Here is a 21686-nt window from a genome sequence, read left to right as displayed (position 1 = left end):
GTGCAAACAATATACTTGCTCTTGTGAATTTATTTGGATGTTAATTACATTGTGTTAGCTGTCTCTTTAATACCGCGTAGTTTATATAGATGCTGCTGCTGATTGGGCTGACATGTTTGACACACCCACCAAACAAGAGAAAACGCATCCCAAACCCACCATTGCACACCGTTTCCAGGACACATGTCGTTCAAAACCGGAAACCGTAGCAAAACGGTGCACACCGGTTTGAGCTTGAACTTGCCTCAGGTATCGGTTGGCGCTGAGTGTTCAGAATCAGGGTATCTTCCGTCCAATCAATTTAAACAGAACATCTTTTATATTATATTCTTTTATCTAGTCCTGTGCTATATAAAAAAATTAATAAAATCCTATATCCTGTTCTATCACTATTAAATTCATATCCCAATAAATATCCCACATCGTTATTCTTCTTACCTTTATCCTTTAGATATGCTAGTTCCTTCCTATCCTCACTATACATTCATATATTGCATGCTCAATTGTTTCTTTCTCACCACAAAATTCACATAAGCCATTAACATGTACACCAATTAAAAATAATGAACCATTCAGCCCTGAATGACCCAGTCTTAATCTAGCTATTATCCCCTCTTCCTTCCTCTTACAATCATTTTAGTATCTACCTGCTTTTTGATTTTATATAAATGTCTTCCCTTATAATCTAAATTCCACACTCCTTGCCATTCTCTTGTAACATTCCTCTTAGTAATACTTTTAATTTCCCCTTTACCTAATGGAACATTAATATCAATTTTTTTTTATAAAGCATTTTTAGCCATTAAATCACTTTTTTCATTCCCAACTACCCCTATATGGGCTGGAACCCAACAAAATCCTATTAAAATTCCTTTCCTTTGAATTCGCCAAATTAACATTAAAATTGAATTCATTAAATCTTCTCTAGATGACTGGTGGCTGGATAATGAAGTTAAGACAGAAGCAGAGTCTGAGCAAATCACAGCTCTGTCTGGTGTCACTTCCTCTACCCACATAGCGACCATTTCAACAGAATATATTGATAATTCAGATGATAATCTTTTATTTATGAATATATCCAAGTCAGGGATATATATTCCTACTCCTGTCATCCCCTTATCTGAGTCTTTGGACCCATCAGTGTATATTTGTGTACTTCCATAAAATCTTCCAGATATATGCCTATACACATTACGTTTGAGTAGGCTATTCCCATTTCCTCCCTTTCCTTTCTCTTGTCCAAAATCTCCAGATCAATGTTTGCTTCAGGGATTATCCATATTAGCACTTCACTCCATACTGGAGAAATACTGCATACTATATCAGATATCTGGTATTTTTTTTGCTAACTGGTTCCGTCCACGTGTTTGCTGAATCATGGTGCGTTCAAGTCATGTCGGATAGATCGTCTTTACGAGTTGAACGCACATGAACGCCACCACAAAGTCGTTATTACCAGCAGTGTTGCCAGATTGGATGGACGATTTCAAGCCCAAAAGCTCACAAACACCCGCCCCAAAACTTTAACTGTCAAAATAATGTTATAGAATACGTAAATCAAGGTTGATAAGGACAATTTTAACTCCTTAAAACAAAATATTGACGACAAAGTAATATAAATTATTTAAGATAAATTTCGCAGGTAAATGGATCAAATCGGGGCGAATAGCCTACATTATGTCCAAAATCTCCAGATCAATGTTTGCTTCAGGGATTATCCATATTAGCACTTCACTCCATACTGGAGAAATACTGCATACTATATCAGATATCTGGTATTTTTTTTGCTAACTGGTTCCGTCCACGTGTTTGCTGAATCATGGTGCGTTCAAGTCATGTCGGATAGATCGTCTTTACGAGTTGAACGCACATGAACGCCACCACAAAGTCGTTATTACCAGCAGTGTTGCCAGATTGGATGGACGATTTCAAGCCCAAAAAACTCACAAACACCCACCCCAAAACTTTAACTGTCAAAATAATGTTATAGAATACGTAAATCAAGGTTGATAAGGGCAATTTTAACTCCTTAAAACAAAATATTGACGACAAAATAATATAAATTATTTCAGATAAATTTCGCAGGTAAATGGATCAAATCGGGGCGAATAGCCTACATGAAAGAAAATTAGGCTACCAAACATGAATAAAATATGCAAGCAGACACTGTCAGAACGGCAATCATGAAATTAACCGATACCCTCGAAACAACACATGCATGATTTTCAATGTCAGCAGTCAGAATAATGCAAAAAGTGCCCAATATAAGTGATAGGAAAAAGCAACGTAATTAGCAGGTATTTCACACTCGTTCATGCGCACACCATGACAGTCAACTCAAAACTGTGTCATTCATTGATACTTAATTATAATCCGACAATTAAAAAAATAACAACAACAATAATGCACTTACATTCGTGTCGCTCTATAATTTTACACAGAACTAGAGGAAGCCTCTTGTTAAGTTCATATTGTAGAACATAATACAGAACTTTGCACACTCAAAACTAATCAAGTCTAGCAGTTTCAAGGATTTATCAATTTGGACGTTTAAAAGATAAAAGACATGATCGTATAAACCGACATATTTAGTTTCTGTTATGATTAATTCAAATGTGCTCTGATTTCGGAGTTGCCGTGATAGAGCCTTCGTGTCATCTCACTCCACAATAATTCACGTTTTGAGAGTTGAGTCACTCTCCCACTCTTTAACTTATATTTAGGCATTGTGATTACTTGAATATACAGTCATACTACATTCAAAATCAGATACGTTATAACTTGTCACGCTAAAAACTTGTCACTCATGAATCATAACGACTGTCTGCTAAGCCCTCGTAATAAGTGCGGCTGTCGAAGTTTACATCAGCACCAGCGCCTCTGCAGTGTGTGTGTGTGTGTGTGTGTGTGTGTGTAGTAATGTTATGATGACTGATTGGATGCAGCATACATACTTGGGCTTGTTTTGTTAAACAATTAGCCTATGACCCCAAACTGACCCCAAACCAGCCCAAATTTTATCCACCCGCCCAAGCCAATTTTTACAAATTGTTTAAATAGTTTAGTTGTCCAATAAACTTAAATTGGTCATGTTCTTGTTGCAGCTAGTTAATGAAATCCAAGTAAAGACATAAATCACAATACTTATTAAGCAGTGACATTGTCAGGCTTTTTATTTACAAAAAATAAGCTTTTTGAATGTGGCAGTTTTTATGCGATACAGATTAAAGTGGCTTCATAGATTACTTTTTAAAAATATTAAAAACGCAAAACACACCTGATGCGAATTCTTTGCTCTTCATTTTCTATAAGCAGAGTTAACAGACCCTGTTGTATTTTCTTGTAATTTATTAAAAGAAGGTACACCGCCATCTTGTGCCGACTAAACTGACTTGAACGCACCTGACGTCGTAATTACGACTTGTCAACTCGTAAGTAGGAACGGCCCAGGAGGACTTGAACGCAGCATACGTCCATGTTGACTGGATAGAGTTGCCAGGTCTGGCAAGAACAAGCTACTGAATAAAACAAGTGTCCAACATACGCAAATTCTCTGATCAAAATAATTCCAAATAAGCGACCAAAGACTAAAAACGCTTTCTGAAATGTATGTTGTAAAAGTGTTATTCGTGACTTCACACGTTTATAAAGAACTTTTCGTTTATTTTCAGCAGACATGGCAACACTGCTGTAAGCACTAACAGTGCTCTTGCACTGATCGCGAGAACTGGAGGATGCTCTCCTAGTGGTGTGGCCACAATTCATTTTACAATTAATAATAATAAATGTTCAGTTTATGTAAATGAACAATTGTGGTGCAAATCTACTAAAAACTGTATGTGCAAAATGCAATTTCTGTTTATTATATTCAGAAATAAAAATAATTAAACATTCCTCTGAATCCCTTACAGTCAAAATGCAATAAAATGGTTTGAGCTCCCATATAGACTTGATTGTAGAAATGATTTCGCCCCGTACTTATTTTACTTGGTGCACCGATGGAGGCACTATACTATCGTACAGAGAACTCACAGAAGAAGACGAACACGGACGCGTCTCAGTATTTCTAATCTGAACCGTATATATTATTGTTATTTGTCTGATGCGAAATGTGTACTGGTTGTGTGCAGAAACAGTATCCCGACAGGGTGAGTTCATGATCAATGGTGTGCTCCTTTAATGGCATTAAAGTGGATAGAGGCAACAGCGCTGGTTGTTGTTTTCCAGCCACAGATGAATATCACTGCACTCCTGTGTGTTGAATACTTCAAAAGTTTTCTTCTTGTAACCTAACTGTACTTGCATTAGGCATTTACCTCTTTCTAAAAATTTAATTTGATAGCACGAAGGAAGCTGAGTTTGTTTGGGTTGTTTATGTTGTGTGCACTGGGCACTTCAAGTCGGCATAAATTATTGAGTATTTATTGAGTGTTCGACTCTTTATATTTTTGCTTGTAACTCAATTTAAGGTGTTCATTTCCTCGTTTACGTGCACAGGGTCATACCTGTCTGGAGAATGGTTCATATCTTATGAATTTTCTCGGCTGCGCCAACTGTCACCAGCGGGACTTTGTGCTGATCAGCGACAGGACGATGGTGAATGAAGATGAAGATGAAGATGAGGAGGAGATTGTCACTTACCTGCGCGAGTCAGGTCACATCAGTGTATGTCAATATTCTGTCAAATTAGTCATCAGTAACGTTTGCTTTTCCTCAGATATGTGCAAGAACTGTGATCATGTCATAGCCAGACAGGAGTACACCTTCACTGTGGTGGATGACTATCAGGTGAGCCGTGCCCTCAATTCAATAACTGAATGCGAAAAGGTTTAGGAATAAGACCTTACGATTATTTTAAGATGATTGATTAGAGATCATTCATATTTTTTAACCAGTATTCACTCTCCTTTTTTATTAGTTGTTGGCAAAGATAAAAATAAATGTTCCATTAAACCATTATTATTATTATTATTATTATTGGTAACACTTTACAATAAGGTTCCATTTGTTAACATTAGGTAACATGAACTAACAATGAAAATACTTATAAAGAACTTATTAAACATTTAAAATGAATAATTCTATAATTAATCAACATTTACTGATAGATCATTAAAATCAAAAGTTGTACTATACTATTCATATTATTTAATATACCTGAACTTACAATGAACAGTTGTGTTTTTATTAAGTAATGTTAACAAATATGAATAAATATGCATTAACTAATGTTGACTAATGGGACCTTATTGTGAAGTGAAACTATTATTATAATTTACAATTAGAATATTACAATTATATAACTTATTGGATTAATAATAATGATAATAAAAGAAATGTTCATAATTGATATTGTTATTACTGTTTTAGTCTAATAATTATTTAGTTATTGTGTTTAGTTATTTTACTGCCTTATGGACATAACTTATGATATACTCATCTCTGGCTGATAACAGATTACTTAATTGTGACATTGAAACAAGCAATTTCTGTAAAGCTGCTTTGAAAAAAATGTGAAAAGCACTATACAAACACTTGAATTGTCTCAAAAAGGGAAAGTAACAATTACTAATCTGTACTGATTAACAGTTATTGGACAATAAAACAAAAGAGTTTTATTTTATCAGTCATGAAAAACAATATTGGTTCATCAATTTAAGATTAATTTAACAACTATATGGAAACAGATAAAAAATTGTCCATACTTGCGAATGTATGTAAATAGTATGTGAATACTAAAATATGGGGCAAATTAGAATGTTTTAGTTTGTTTAGCTTTTTATATTTGTATCTTATTATTTGTTATTCTTTTTTTTCTAGGAATACACAATGTTGTGCATGTTGTGTGGAAAAGCAGAGGATTCCATCAGCGTGCTGCCGGACGATCCCAGACAAACAGCGCCTCTGTTCTAGAGTATTTGCACAGACACAGAGACGAGGAATTGTCTTCTTTGTAAAGAGCATGGTCATGCATGATGGAGGGAGCCATGACACATGCAACGTTTTACATACGCTTAGCACTGGAGAACGACACACTGTCATGTTGAATCCAGGAGAATATACCGCAGAATTCATTGTGCTTTGCTTCTACTGATTCAGCAGAGGCACTAAGGTTTATAGCACAGCTCTGACTCATAAAGATACATGAATTTGAGAGTCATTCACAAATATTAAACCTAATTGGGAATCATCCAAAGTTTGATTCACTCACTCTGTTCAGTGTATGGAAACCTGTTTCTGCCACAGAATAGAAAAAGAAAAAGAAAAAGAATCGCGAAATTTTATCTCACAGTTCACTTTTTTTCTCGTAATTCTTGAGAAAAAACAAATGTCAGAATTGTGAGATATAAACTTTCTTGCAATTATGGGTTTACACCTCGCAATTCTGACTTTTTACTCTGAATTCTGAGTTTACATCTCCGTGTTAACAATTGTTTTTGGTTTCTGCCACGGAATAAAAAATAGACAAGGTAACTGCAACTTTTTATCTCACAATTAAGACGTTTTCCCAAATTGTGAGAGAAAAAGTTGCAATTACCAAGTCTATTTTTATTTACTGACAGAAACAAGCTGCCATAAAAGTGTTATTTCCCATGTTAAAATGCTTTCTCTTTTCCCATCTTAATATGCACAATGTCGCTCTGTTGCCAATTATGAGTCTGCAGTGGGAATATCTGTTTGACTGACCAAGAAAGGTTAGGTTTGAGTGGATTATCAGTATGTTAACCACAGACAGGATTTTTGTTGCTATGCAGCGCTTAGATATACAGATGTCAAGATTGGAGACAGATCAAATTTGGTAAAATATGGAAAAAATGGTACACACGAGAAAAAAACTGATTCCTGCTTGTTATTACTGATACATTTAAAGTAGATATGTCATACTTCGTGTTAATGCAACAAAATATTTTGTACTAAATAAACTATGAAACAATGCATTTTATGTTTATTAAACTAATGACAGCATAATATTATCACAACATCAAGCATCAGGTACTTAAGAGTACTTGTTTATTCCATTAATATGAATACATATACAATCCAACATATAGCGACTGATAGTAAATGTTCAAAATCAGACATGTGTTAAGGTATGTAAGTGCAAAAAAACATGAGAAAATAAACATAGCAAATTTACATAGCAAAAACAATACAAAAAAAGAATATATGGCACAAATTATATAGTGTTAAATTTTTTTTTTACAATGATATGCAATGGGCAATTTGTTTAGAAGAAAGTTACACAGCGTCACTGGAACATTTAGCATGTTAATATTTCATGTTTTTCTAATGTCCAAACCATGTCCAAAACATGATGCTTTCAAGTAATCACAACCAACCGGCAAACACCTGGTCCTTTATCGCTCTACTTATCAAAACACCACTTGTAAAAACGCTACAGTTCATCAAACGGTAAAAGCTACTTTTGAAACCGGTCAAATTACTGACAGCTCACACCAACAGTTACATGCTTTCTCTTTATTTGCTCATTTTGGTGGTGGTTTTGCTCTCAGGACTTCCTGCTCTGACTCTGGGGCAGAACCCTGACCCGTGATTTACTGTCAAGTCACTGATTCGAGGAGGCGGGGAGGCAGAGCAGCTACTTGGTGACTGGCTGTGACCTCCCTCAAAACGAGAAGGTGAGGAGCTCAACGAGCGCTGCAGAGAGGAGGTGGTGGTGCGTTGGTAACGTGAGGTGCTGACAGCCAGTGCACCTCGCTCCTGCATGAGCTGAGAGAGGTTGTCCAAGAGGTCCGTGTCACCTGTGCTGCTAGCACGAATGCGGTAGCGTCTGCGTCTGAAAAGACAATAACGTTCAACATTGATCATTTAGATATACAGTCGTGGCCAAAAGTTTTGGCAGTGACATGAATTTTGTGTTTTGCAAAGTTTGCAGCTTAAGCGGTCCATGTAACCCTTTGCAGTTCTTTGTTCAATTCGCACCATCAAAATGAACCAAATGAAAAGTTGGCTTCAAACTTTCATTTTCAATTTCTTTGGAGCAATTTACAAATGGATAACTGTCTCTCATTTAAATTTTACGAGTTTGGGTTTTTGCGCCCAAATCTGATTGTTGAACTAACATAAAAAATGACTCATTATTCTGATTTTCCACTTCTCTGTTTTGCGCTCCCGGTTAGACCATACCAGTGGGGGGAGCGGGGGGTGGAGATGTGGATGTAGGGGGAGAACGGGGCACAAAGTAACACTTTTTGACTTTCTCAAATTGTGTAAATCCATATGAGGTTCAGAGTATAATTTTTTTATCCACAGTAATTTCACACTTGTCTAGTACAAATATGTCGCTTTGTTTCATAATTACAATGTATATGTTTTTCTTTATTTTCCCTCAAAAATTGGAAGTGAAATGTGACAACATGCCCCACAGATGGGGCTGATCACATGAAAAAAATATACAAGACAAACTAAAATATTTTGTCAATAAAATAAAATAATTATTTCAAATAAAATGTTATAAAATATAATATAATGTTATAAAATATAATATAATGTTTATTTTTTTAATTAAATCTGTTTTTTGAACTATACCTCCACAAACAAAACCTTACAGCTTTAAAGTATATACATATAAGGATCTACACATATAATCACAAACTCCTAACCAGATTCGGGCCACAGTCATATTAACATCTTTATGCTTAGGTTAACACACTCTAAGAAGAAGTACTGACATATTCAGAAAAAATAAAAATAAAGGGATCCCAGATCTCAGAAAATATGCCAGTGTTGCCCTTTAACGTATACCTAATTTTTTCCAAATGAATGAAGCTCATGACATCTCTCATCAAGTCGTCGAAAGATGGAGGGAATTTTTGTTTCCACAGCAGGAGAATGCGCCGTCTAGCTAATAATGTTAAGAAGGCAAACATCTTTGCAGTATTTCCAGGTAAACCAGTGACATTTGAAGGAAGTCCAAAAAGTGCAACCAAAGAGCAAGGCTCGATCTGTTTCTTTGTCACTAAAGAAAAACAATTAAAGATTGATAGCCAATGGATGAACATAGCCAAAACATATGTATTAAATCCGCAGGGGCCTGATGGCAACGATCACAAAGAGGATCAATACCAGGCTTGATTTTTGCCAACCTCACTTTTGTCCAGTAAATTCGGTGAATAAATTTGAATTGGATAAGACTATGACGTGCACAAATAGAGGAGGTATGAACACGGGACAGGATCTGGTTCCAAGTCTCGTCATCAAATGTGAGGCAGAGATCCGACTCCCATTGTTGTTTAATAAAGAGAGAGAGGAAGTGGAGATGGAGGAAATCAGCCTGTATAGCGTAGACAACACCCCCTTTTTATCTAAGGCTACTTCAAGAATCTGATCAAGCAAAGATTTTGGAGGAAGATTCGGAAAATCAGGGAACGAGTTTAACAAAATTTCAGAGCTGCAAATATCTAAAAAATTGTGCACTACAGAGAGAGAATTTTTGTTTCAATTGAGAAAAGCAGGGAAAAACATTATCAATGTAAATATCCTTGACAACTGAAATCCCTGCTCTCTGCCAAATATTAAATGACTTGTCATTAAGTGAAGGGGGAATAAAGGGTTGCGATTTATAGGTGAAACCACTGGTAAGTGCTGAAGGCCAAAATGGGTTCGGAATTGGGACCAAATTCGTAACGATTGCCGGACAATGGAATTACCATAAGGACAACGCGAGATGGCAATAAGAGGGCCACACAATAGTGCAGCAGGTGAGGCAGGGGAACAGAAACCCTCTTCAATACTGACCCAAGACCCAATCACTGAGCCCAAAATGACTTTGAAACCAGAATAATGTAGAATGTATATTTGCTGCCCAGTAGTAAAATAAGAAATTAGGAAGGGCAAGCCCGCCCCCAAGCTTTGGTTTTTGAAGTATTTCTCTATGGATTCTGGCTGGTCCTTTATTCCAAATAAAAGATGAGATGTGTTGATTTAGAGTCTTAACGAAAGATTTGGGTATAAAGATTGGGACACATTGAAATAAATATAGAAATCTAGGTAAAACGTTAATCTTCACTGCATTCACACGTCCAGCCAATGAAAGGGGAAGAGCCGACCAGCGAGTAAAATCCTTCTGGACTCGTTGGAGGAGCGTGGTAAAATTAGCCTTGAATAGATCTAAACACTTACGTGTAATTGTTACTCCTAAATATTTAAAACTATGGGAAGCAACTTTAAACATTGAAGTACTCATTAGTAAATCAGAAATTGGAAAATGTATCGGATACAACTCACTTTTATTTATATTCAATTTATAGAATTGAATATCGATTGAATATCGGAGAAGAGGCTAAAAGAGTTTATAATTCTCAGAGCTTCGGGCAAAGAAACAACCAGATCAGTGATATAGAGCAACACATCATCGGCATATAATGAGATTTTATGAACAGCATCAGCTCTCCTAATTCCCTGTATAGCCTGCTCACTACGAATGACAATTGACAGTGGTTCAATTACCAGTGCAAAAAGCAAAGGTGAAAGTGGGCAACCCTGTCTAGTGCCACGTTTTACCGGGAAAATAGAGGAGGACACTCCATTGGCCCGAACGGAGCATACTGGGGAGGAATACAAAAGTTTTATGCAGGATATGAACGTATTGCCAAAACCGAATTTCTGTAGCACATAGAAAAGGTAGTCCCATTCCACCTGATCAAAGGCTTTCTCTGCGTCAAGCAGTAGAAGAGCCTCTGATAGGTGAGAATTAGAGGAATAAATTATATTAAATGCTCTTCCAATATTATGAAACAGTAATCTGTTTTTAATAAAACCAGTTTGGTCTCCATGTATGATTGTCGGTAGAACTGATTCAAGACGCTTTGCAAGCATTTTAGCCAGTATCTTTACATCTACGTTCAAAAGACTGATTGGCCTGTACGAACCACATTCGAGTGGGTCTTTGTCTTTTTTCAAAATCAAAGAAATACAAGACTGACGGAGGGTTGGAGGAAGACAGCCATTATTAAGGGAGTCCAATAACATGTTTAGGAGCGGCGTTTTAAGTGTTTGGGAAAACCTCTTAAAAAAATTCAACAGGGAACCCATCCGGGCCAGGGGATGGCGTTTTTTAAGAATTAAAAATAATCTGATTTTGGAGTTTGACAATGAACACATTGCAACCATGCTTGGGACGGCCCATGAACAAGCAATAATGCTTTACATGTCTTGAAATCATAATTTCTTAACATTAAACATTGACTATCAGTATTTATTCTGTTTCTCGTCGTTTATCATTAAAATGTATTTAAGTAAATAGTCTGAATTACATCGCTAATGTCATAGAATAGCACGGCAGGGCACATTGTAACGCAGTGTTACAACGTGCCCCATCTGCGCAACTGGAATTTAAAACCGGTTACTGTCTTCTGATAGTTAGCGAAGCATTAAAAAATTATCTAAACTGATAAATAACAGATTGTCGATTAAAATAATAGCAGATTTGTCTAATTTTAAATGAGTAATAAAAACTGAGATGAAAAATTTACTTAAGCCAGAAATATAATTTTACTATGGTAAAATAAATGTTCAGCGATATCTTCAAAAAAACTTTTGAATTTTGGTGCACTTTTTTTCTCTATATAATGTTGATATGGTAACTAGTAAATGCTGTAAATTTGGTTATGCTAGCATGTGTGGAAATATTTAAACCACGTGTGTTACAACTTACCCCACGTTACTTTGTGCCCCGCACTCCCCCTAATTACCCAGAGCGCTGTATAGGCCCTATGCCTATGCATTGGTACGTCTGACCATGCAATAATTTATCATCAGACCTCCATTACCTGTGTGACTGCATGTTAACAACCACAGATTGTCTGGAAGATGTGTGAGTGGAGTGTGCTTGATGATTACGAAAGTGTAATCCACAGGTTAGTAGAGGAGCTGGGATACACATGCAAACAAGTTCAAGAGGTCCTACAGCAGCAATATGGACTCTGGAGAGGCTCCAGTATTCCTCCATTTCTAAATTCTGCGCATCGAGGAACATTCATCATTTTCATTACGCACAGCTAGGGAGAGATGGTGTGGATGCAATCGTTCGACCAGCAGTTACTGTTTGCGGCCCTGTATATGGTAGAAAGATGATGACTGGGATGTTGAGAGCTTCGGGATACAGGTTGGGCAGGGGCAGCCCCTGAGAATTTTGAATGCAGGTGCTGAGGGGGTGCTAGATCATTGACAGGGTGAGCTGGGCAATTCAGGGCTCCAGACTCATTATTCCCACTGGTCGCTCTTTTGCGACTAACATTCTCAGTTGGTCGCACAAGCACATGTTTTTTTAATCAGTGCATGCATGCTGATTAACTTTTATCATAGTTAAGTTATATGAAAACGAAAGTGGTTAACATTCAACCCGTTCTTTTTCCTCTTTTGCTATGTTATAAGCCTTTAACTTTTTAAGACTAAAACAAAAGATGGATTCATTGTTATTTTTAATTAAAAAGCACAACAACAATAAAAACAGTAAGATACAATGACAAACTAGCTTACAAAACAGTTATTAACAAAAACGAAAAAGATGAGGCATGGCATAGGCCTACACCACATGCTGTATTAAATAATGACTAATAAATTACAGAACGTTTAGCAAACACTGAGGAATCAAATAAAAAATATCCATAAAAATATCCTCCATAGCATAACGTGAGGTAAACAGCAAAGATAAGCTTTTCAAAATGAAAACAAAAAGAAAAGTAAAACTAAACTTGCTGCCAGTGACGGTGCTTGGGTTCCCCCCCACAAGAATACCGACATGTTCACCTTCTCTGGTTTAAGAAGCGGTCTTTTACTTTACTTTAGCGTGAAAACCATCCATTGTTTACTCAATATTCGCGTACTCCGAGCTGGCGCCAGCGCAGTACTGATGAGGGGGCGGCTGAGGTAAGAAAAGGGGGCAATGACATAGCACAAAATAAAAAAAAAAAACAACAATAAAACATATGTGGCCCATTCACATATTTCTCGGACCGTAACCAAACCTGTCGACTACTATTAGAATACTGGGTTCAAACAGATAGTGTTTTGGTCGCGAGACAGGTCAGTGGAAGTTTTTTTTTTTTTTTAAACAGCAAGGTCTAGAGACTTGTTTTTAGAAGCTGAATTTCTTTTTACTTGAGCGCCATGTTTTAGATTGATGTATTATGCGCATAGGCGGAGTGTGTGTAAAGGCTGGGGAAGGCTTAGCCTTCTAAATTAAAAAATGCCACTAAATTGGACAAAAATATGCCCCTGCACAAACAAATTAAATCTATTACGTCTGTTGCTAACAAAATTAATATGAATAGACAGTGTCGATTGCGGCATTAAATTAAGATCTGCTCATGTTGCACCATATTTCATTTTAGGCGTTTTTACTGTGTAGCGCATTTTAACCAATCACACACAATTCTGTTGAGCTTAGGAATGCAATGGCCAATCAGAAGCGTTCAGATGAGTCATCGCTGAAACTCATCAGTTTTGTTGACTGAATTACGGACTCTTGTGAATTCTCTCATAATAAACAACAAAGCGCAGATGTACGTACAATGTAAGTAAGAGATTCATTTCACAGTGTATATAGCTTCAGTGATTAACCATAGTTGTTTTTTTAGAGTGCTTAAAATCGCGATAGATCAATGTTAGTGATAATGTAACTTTCTATAACTGTTATATACTTTATTCGCTGTTTGAATAACCGTGGAAAGGAAACATTATATACTTATCAATTTCTAACCTTTTTATTCAATTGCAATCATGTTAAATACAAATTCAGTCCCATTAAACATTTTTTTAGCCTACATGACACCCATGTCTTGTTCTTGTCTAAAAAGACGGGTTTATGATGGTTAATACATTTGGCTGCTTTTAGCCTTACCCTGGAGTTGGTTCACTCTCCGCCTATTCATATAGCCTATACAGCGCTCTGGGTAAATACATCCACATCCCCCCCGCTCCCCCCACTGGTACGGTCCAACCGGGAGCGCAAAACAGAGAAGTGGAAAATCAGAATGATGAGTAATTTTTAGTTAGTTCAAAAATCAGATTCGGGCACAACAACCCAAACTCGTAAAATTGAAAATTAAAATGGAAGACAATTATCCGTTTGTAAATTGCTCCAAAGAAATTGAAAATGAAAGTTTGAAGCCAACTTTTCATTTGGTTCATTTTAATGGTGCGAATTGAACAAAGAACTGCAAAGGGTTACACGGACCCTTAAGCTGTTGTGGTGTTCATTCACATTGTTTCTAGATTATTGTGTAGAGTGATCAGATGCATTTCAAATAATTGCTAAAAGCTTTATTGGCCAAAAAAAATTAACTTTTAACAAAAAAACTAATTTCACTGTTTTTTGATCCTGACACAAAATAACCAGCTAACATTAATTGACTAATCATATCAGCAGCACATGTGAAAGTGTGAATGAGTACTAGTCAGGTAAAATCACTATCATACTAATTAGATTGTAAGAGCAGACTGATTGCTATAAAAGGAGGAAAGAAGTGCTTCCAATCATTGTGTTCTTGTTAGCAATGGTTACTTCCAAAGAAACACATGCAGCCATCATCGCTTTGCATCAAAATGGCCTCACATGCAAGGAAATTGCTACAAAGAATATTGCCCCAGAAAGAACCATTTACCGGATCATCAAGTACTTCAAGGAGAGAGGTTCGACTGCAGTGAGAAAGTCTTCAGGACGTCCCAGAGTGTCCAGCAAGCACCAGGACCGTCACCTCCTGAGGAGTCAGCTGGAATCGTGTCTCCAGCAGTGCAGAGCTTGCTTAGGAATGGCAGCAGGTTGGTGTGAGAGCATCTGCAAGCACAGTGAGGCCAAGACTTTTGGACAACGGCCTGGTGTCAAGAAAGGCAGCAAAGAAGCCACTTCTCTCCAAGAAAAACGTCAAGGACAGACTGAAATTCTGCAGGAAGTACAAGGATTGAACAGCAGGAGACTGGTGCAAAGTTATTTTCTCTGATGAAGCTCCCTTCCGACTGTTTGGGACATCTGGAAAATCGATTGTTCGGAGAAGAAAAGGTGAACGCTACCATGAGTTCTGTGTTGTGCCAACAGTGAAGCATCCTGAGACCATCCATGTGTGGGGTTGCTTTTCAACCGAGGGAGTGGGCTCTCTCATAATTCTGCCCAAAAACACTGCCATGAATAAAGAACGGTATCAAAACGTCCTGCAAGAGCGACTTCTTCCGACGATCCATGAGCAATTTGGTGATGATCCGTGCATTTTCCACGGAGCACCATGTCACAAAGCAAAAGTGATAAAGAAGTGGCTCGAAGATCATTACATTGAAATTTTGGATCCGTGGCCATGCAACTCCCCAGATCTCAATCCCATAGAGAACCTGTGGTCAGTCCTAAAAAGGCGAGGACTCAGAAGCCCACAAATTGTGATCAACTCCGAGAACTAATAAGGAAACAATGGATCACCATCAATCAGGATTTGGCCCAGAAGCTAATATCCAGCATGCCAGAGCGAATTGCAGAGGTTATGAAGAACAAGGGTCAACACTGTAAAATTATATTTTTGCCAATAAAAGCCTTTAAAACGTATGATATGCTTATAATTGTTTTTCAGTATACCATAGAAACATGTGGAAAAATAATCTACAAATACTGAATCAGCAAATTTTGAAAAACACACAATTTATGTCACAGCCAAAACTTTTGGCCATGACTGTATATTTAGGAATTGCACAACACTGTTTGTGCTGCATGTTTTGGATTTGCTAAAAAAAAAAAAACAAGTGAGAATGAGTCAATTGTTTGTTAATCAGACTAGACTGGTCACATTGTATGTTTCTGATTCACTTACAAGAACCAGTTATTTCAAACTCTTCATTAAAATAACCAAAGTCATCCATTTCAAGAATGAGACTACACTGGTTGTGCTGTATGTTTTTGATTCACCACAAAGAATGTGATCATAAGAATCATTTGTTTATGAATCAGACTACATTGGTTTAACTATATGTTTTGAGTCATAAGAGTTATTTATTCATTAATCATATTACACTAGTCGCACTCATTGTATTTGATTAAATATAAAGATCTAGCTCATAATATTCATTTGTTTGTAAATTGGACAACTCTGTTCGTCTCAAAAGTCTTGAATTCACTAAAAAGAACAGGTTCGTAAGAGTAATTTGTTCATGAATTGACTACAAATGGGTCATTCTCTAAAAAGAGCCAGCTTATAAGGATGTTTGTGGACTACGCTGGTCTCGTTGTACATTTTGTTTTTGCATGCAGCCCATGAAGATACAACTCAATACACTGACACAGGGAGCACAGGGTACAAGATGAAAACATTAATATTAAAATTCTTGCTCCTCTCACCTGTTCTCGCCACCTGTGCGAATGGGTGGTTTGCCTGGTGGTGGTCGTGGAATAAATCGTGCAGACAGCTGATCCGGCACTAGTGTGGGGCTTATGGGTCTTGGTATTTTACTCTTGCTCGACACAGGTCCTGAGGAGGAAGATAGAGAGAGTGGCTCCTCCACCTGCCAGTCTGACCCTCGAGAACCGGTGGGGAAGGTGAACCTGTCACGCAGTAGCGCTGAGGGGAAGTGCTCACATGATAGCGACAGAGATGGAGAAAGTGGAGCCGGAAACCCCCGACGGGTTGGAGAGTCTGGGTCACGGACGGGGATGCGGCTGGCTCGGGGTGAGAGTTCACGAGGTGATGCTGGAGCTGCATCAACACTGTGTCCAGTCATCTCACCCTGGTTGGGAGTTGAAGAAGGCCCACCGTCAGGACAGCCAGAGTCACTCTCCACATCCTTGTCAGAGGCCTTGACAGAGATAATGTTTTCATCTGGCTTGTTAGGGCTTTTAGAGGGTGAAATAGCTGGCACGTGGGTGGGCTCTTTTTCCGCAGGGCCTGATGGATTGTCAGGCTGAGAGTCGTCTCCTGTCTTCTGCTGAGGCTGAACGGGCTGTAGCACTGAACTGGATGACTGTGAAGGGAATAACATTAAGATAGATAAATACAAGGACATTATTAATAGAGCTCTGCAGGGAAAATCTCTTATACATCTGTTTTTCTTCATGGTACCATCATCTGCTTGGCCAAAAATTTTCTGAGCTTGGAGCTTTGTGTCAGCTTCTCTTTCGGTCTATTTATGATTTTGATATACAGTAATCCCAAAATCACTGCAATGCACCCATAAACGATCACTGCTTACTGCTACAGTTTTCATTATACAATCAAACATTTTATGACATAATTACAGTATTAGGTTCAAATTAATGACAAGGAATGTTGTCATAATATAGGCCTAATTGTTGTCTCACAATTCCTGCTGTATATCTCAGAATGTGACCTTATTTGTTTAGAAATGCTATTTATTTAGAATGTAGCATGAGATACTGACCTGCTCAAGATGAGTCCTGCTGAGGACCATTGACACAGGCTGTACTGTGGGCAGTCTTCTTAATCCAGACAAGCCTATTATGCCAGGCAAACCCGGTAGTCTGGCGAATGGAGGTCCAGTGTGGCAGACGGCTGTGTGGAATTCTGCTGAACCACTCAGAATGCTAGCGCGCTGAGGCAAGGGGTCGGACCAGGTGCGAGGGAGGGCGAGGGGGCTGGAGGAGCGTGGTGAGATCCCTGAGCGTTCCTCCTCATCCGGTTTAGATCCTGCTGAACCGCAACCACCCTCAAGCTCCACTAGAACCCACTCCTGTGAGTCTTGTGGGACGGGGCTGAGGTTGACGGCAACATAACCGCTGCTGGCTGCACCCTCCTCGTCCTCCAACGAGCCCTGCTCGACCCGACAGATGGACCTGTCTTGGGCCAGACCTGGACGTTGCTTCCCTAAACTAGTAAGACAAAGAAGGAGAAGTGGTTATGACATCTCTAGAGACCTATTCACATTTATAAGGAAGACTATTAGGATTTTCTTTACTGACTAGGCCTCAAGGAAGCGTTCAATTGTGGGTTTGGGTTCAGGGGTCAGTCTTTTGTCTAACCCCATGCTCTGACTATGGCGCATCCTTCTCAGTAGAGGAGCAACACGGTCGATGAGCAAGGTCTCTGAGCGCACACGTCTGGGAGAGCCCTGGATGGAACCACTGTTGGGGCTCTGGTTGCCCTCTTTGCTTCGCTCCTCCTCACTAGCTACCTGAATCAGAAACACAAGCTCATGACCATCTCCGACTTATACATACTTGCAAACTCCGAACCAGTGAAAAAGGTAATGGGTGGGGTATAGGTAACAACAGGCCTACTCTTTAAATTCTTAAAAAAATTTTGGAGCAGTTGAAATTGTTTCAGAATTTTTTTAATATTAGAATAGAACTATGTGTTGTTTAGGTATCAATACTGTTTTGAAAAAACATCACTGTCTATCCTAAACTGTAAAACGACCATAAAAAAATTATGATTTCAACAACTTTTCAGTTCAAATAATACAAGTTTTGACAAAAACAAAGTTTTATGAAATGATAAAACTCACATTATAGTTGTATATTATACATATTTGGTCTAGACAAATGGCAGATGGTCAACTAAATTGTAGATGGGCTAAATAAAAATGCTAATTCACTCTCTGACAGTAGGTGGCTAATATACAAAAGCAGAAATACAGCAGTTACCCCTGTACAAGTCAAGTCTGTGAAACTGTTTCATCTCTAAAACAATCTGTATTGTGTAAAAGCTATATAAATGAAGGTGACTTGTACTGGGGTAACTGCTGTATTTCTGCTTTTGTATATTAGCCACCTACTGTCAGAGAGTGAATTTGCATTTTTATTTAGCCCATCTGCAATTTTGTTGACCGTCTGCCGTTTTTGTAGACCAAACAATTCGATGCCGGATTTTCTGAAAGACTGAAATTAAAAGATGATTCAGTGCCGACTATATTGGCTCCGACAGTAATGTCGCAATACACAAGCGCGAGTAACTGTTTTTATTACGCGATCACTATTGCTTTGTCTGTTATTACAGATCATTTGATATGATTGAGTATTTATGCGTTTTTAACCTAAATCACAGCATGGTCCATCTGTGAAGGATGTCGGATGTCAAACGTTCATGCAGATTTTTAAATATGCAAAACCGTTAGCCAATCATAGTGGTGGGCGTTTGCGTCCGAGTCTACAATCTGCCACGCCTATTCAAACGGAGCGTTCTGATGAGAGGGGGTCAAAACAGGACAGAAAATAGCCTATTACTGCTAAAATATTGTTTTTTTTATGTAAAAATCTTTATAACATTATAAGTGGACCTCAGAGAACACAAAATAATAAAAAAGGCAGTTCATGACCCCTTTAATTCAGTGTTGGTTCAGTTCAACAACTGTAAAGTTAATCAATTATGAAACACGTTCAATTCCACTATAAGCAGCTCTACAGAAGACAGGCCTAATTGTTTTGTTTTAGTTTGACTCTCAAGATCAATGTTGATTCAGTTCAATAACAGTGTGGATGCTGCAAAATTTGTCAATTATTAAATACATTCAATTCCGCTATAAAGTGGTGCTGTGCTTATAAACATTACTTTATTAGGCACCATCATAACCCCCCACCTCCCCCCTTAAATGTCAGAGCGGCTAATTTTGCCAAAAGGCAACGTTTGCATTTGCAGGTATTTAAAAGGGGAGATTAGCAGTTGTTCTGTCTGAATAGTACCTTTCTGATTAGTGGTTGAACATGGTTGAGGTTTCGGTCATGGCTGTGCTCCATATCCTCCCAGATATCCGCTCCCTGTGCAGGCTGCGTTGGGATGGGGGTGCAATTATCAGCCTCGCTGAGGCGCTCACCCTGAAGGACGTCCTCTGTGTTCTCACGCTGCAGATCGCCCGGAATCACGGAGGCATTGGCCATGCTTGAAAGAAAAACATTAATTTATGTAGACTTCAAACAGTTTATATAGAGACCCAATATATCATTGAGTCATTGTAGATGCTGGATATCTACCCCAAATATGCAGGTGTAAGGCGGGTCAACTGCTGGGCTGTGGTTGCCAGGGTTCCAACATTAAGTGTGTCCTCTGAATCTGTTCTTTCCCAGTCATACAGGTCGTTTTCCACCACATTATAGCTCTTCATGCTGTTGTCAAAGACTGACATCAGTAGCTGCAACACAATGAGAGAGCATGTTAGTGATTGGTTTACAAAGTCTATGGTCAAGAAAGGCTAAATTCAATACCTGATAATCCGGTTTAGTGTAGTAGTCCAGGTTGGAGATATGGTCGAGAAAAATGCTAAACTCATCTGGGAGGTGTTTCAGCATGAGGCGATGGTTGTACGTCTCCTTCATATTTCCGACCTGTTCCTGTATTGATGGCAGGACTGAGAACACCAGCATATCTCTTATCCACGGAAAATTATGATCAGAGCAGAACTTACTTTGTCTTTGATTTTTCTCCAGGGTAGCTGACCCACCATGAACTCCACAAGCATGTAAAATAAAGACCACAGGTCATCATGTCGACCCATTTCCTTTAAAAAAAAAAAAAAAAAAAAGATGGATCTACATTTTAGTGAAATATGAACAAGTAACATGACATGCTGTGTATAAGATATAAGGCATTCCGCCATTAGCTTGAGAATGTAAGAGAGAGGAGTTACCCTATTCTTGTGAGCATTAACTGAAGCATAACGGACGGTTCCTCTGAATCCTGCCACTGGTCGTGGCTTTAGACAAAAAAAGAGAATGTGCAGACATAAGTAAACATACTGAAACACATTATAGGGATAATTCAGCCAAAAATTAAAATTCAGTCAAAATTCTGACATTGAAATTTAAGTCAGTATTCAATTAAAAATCTTGACATCCACCACTATCCTTTTTGGTGCATTCGTGAGAGCTTGAGACGTAGCAATTGGAATTTGAGTTTGAGTTTGGAATGACAGGACTGTGAGTAAATGATGATTGAATTTTCATTTTGGGGTGAACTGTCCATTTATAACACTTATATGAAATTTCATATACATAAGCTTTAAAAGACATCTGTGATTACTTACTGGACGGACTTCTTGACATGAGTTTGTAAATTGGCGTGCCAACCCAAAATCAAGCATATAACAGGTTTGGCACGTACTGGCAAGTCGACCCATTGCGAAGTTAGACTATTTGGAAAAGAAAAAAAAAAAAAAAGTTTGATGACTAGTTTATACAGTCTAAAAAAAAATAATTAGAAAAGGCCCTGTTAAACATGAATTTTAGTCAACATTAAAAGTGCTTTTAGGCCCAGGGCTGTCTGTGAGAGAGCAGAATCTGTAGGGCACTCTTACGGGTTTGATGTCTCTGTGCAGGAAGCCCACAGAGTGGATGCTCTCGATGGCCTCTAAGATTTGTTGGCCCAGCCTGAGTGTGGTGGAGAAGCTGAAGGTGCCACAGCTCATGTTGCGTCGAAGATCTGCCAAGTTCCTTCCCTGCAGTTCAATGGACAAACATCACTTCAGGTGACTGAGATCAGGGTTGTTGTGTTACTTTGAGTGGTGTGTGATAACGTCCCATCAAGAAACAAGAATAAATCATTTGATGCCCCACCTGAAGCTCCATAACCACATAGTTGAAGCGGTCATTGCGCCCACAGCCAACAAAACGACAAACATGGTCTTTACCTACGAAATGGATCAAGGTAAAAATGGTTAATGTCAAACAAATCCATATGTATTTTTAATTAATATTCCCCTTGTGTTTGGCCATGTATGATTGCCCAAAATAGAGTAGCACA

The 21686-nt window shown here is 38.2% G+C and overlaps 2 protein-coding genes across 2 annotated transcripts in view; one reads left to right on the top strand and one right to left on the bottom strand.

The window, feature by feature from the left end:
- Nucleotides 1–21686, bottom strand: part of LOC107556162 (tau-tubulin kinase 2-like) — a 32448-nt gene that overhangs the window by 7990 nt on the left and 2772 nt on the right. Inside the window, exons 4-15 of the mRNA XM_016239210.1 lie at nt 21500–21573; nt 21241–21381; nt 20971–21075; nt 20575–20640; nt 20353–20445; nt 20153–20278; nt 19922–20079; nt 19634–19829; nt 17915–18126; nt 17377–17824; nt 16340–16959; nt 7039–7798 (exon numbers count right to left, since the gene is read on the bottom strand). Of these exons, the coding sequence (XP_016094696.1) occupies nt 7480–7798; nt 16340–16959; nt 17377–17824; nt 17915–18126; nt 19634–19829; nt 19922–20079; nt 20153–20278; nt 20353–20445; nt 20575–20640; nt 20971–21075; nt 21241–21381; nt 21500–21573 (2558 nt within the window). The 3' untranslated portion in view covers nt 7039–7479. The remainder of the gene's footprint in view (nt 1–7038; nt 7799–16339; nt 16960–17376; nt 17825–17914; nt 18127–19633; nt 19830–19921; nt 20080–20152; nt 20279–20352; nt 20446–20574; nt 20641–20970; nt 21076–21240; nt 21382–21499; nt 21574–21686) is intronic.
- On the top strand, nt 4021–6190 carry LOC107556164 (protein Churchill-like). The gene is made up of 4 exons (XM_016239212.1): nt 4021–4148; nt 4498–4645; nt 4718–4788; nt 5821–6190. The coding sequence occupies exons 1-4, from the start codon at nt 4110–4112 to the stop codon at nt 5911–5913; spliced, it is 351 nt and encodes a 116-aa protein (XP_016094698.1). The 5' UTR covers nt 4021–4109; the 3' UTR covers nt 5914–6190.

Source organism: Sinocyclocheilus grahami, unplaced genomic scaffold, assembly GCF_001515645.1.
Source record: "Sinocyclocheilus grahami isolate Dianchi unplaced genomic scaffold, SAMN03320097.WGS_v1.1 scaffold556.1, whole genome shotgun sequence".
NCBI classification, from domain to species: domain Eukaryota; kingdom Metazoa; phylum Chordata; class Actinopteri; order Cypriniformes; family Cyprinidae; genus Sinocyclocheilus; species Sinocyclocheilus grahami.
This window is presented reverse-complemented; position numbering and strand designations above follow the sequence as displayed.

What these genes read in the sequence shown, in the direction of transcription:
- LOC107556164 (XM_016239212.1), top strand. Translation starts at nt 4,110, where the DNA reads ATGTGTACTGGTTGTGTGCAGAAACAGTATCCCGACAGG. An exon ending in AGAAACAGTATCCCGACAGG is followed by an intron (nt 4,149 to 4,497) that starts GTGAGTTCATGA and finishes TTACGTGCACAG; the next exon opens with GGTCATACCTGTCTGGAGAA. An exon ending in CTGTGGTGGATGACTATCAG is followed by an intron (nt 4,789 to 5,820) that starts GTGAGCCGTGCC and finishes TTTTTTTTCTAG; the next exon opens with GAATACACAATGTTGTGCAT.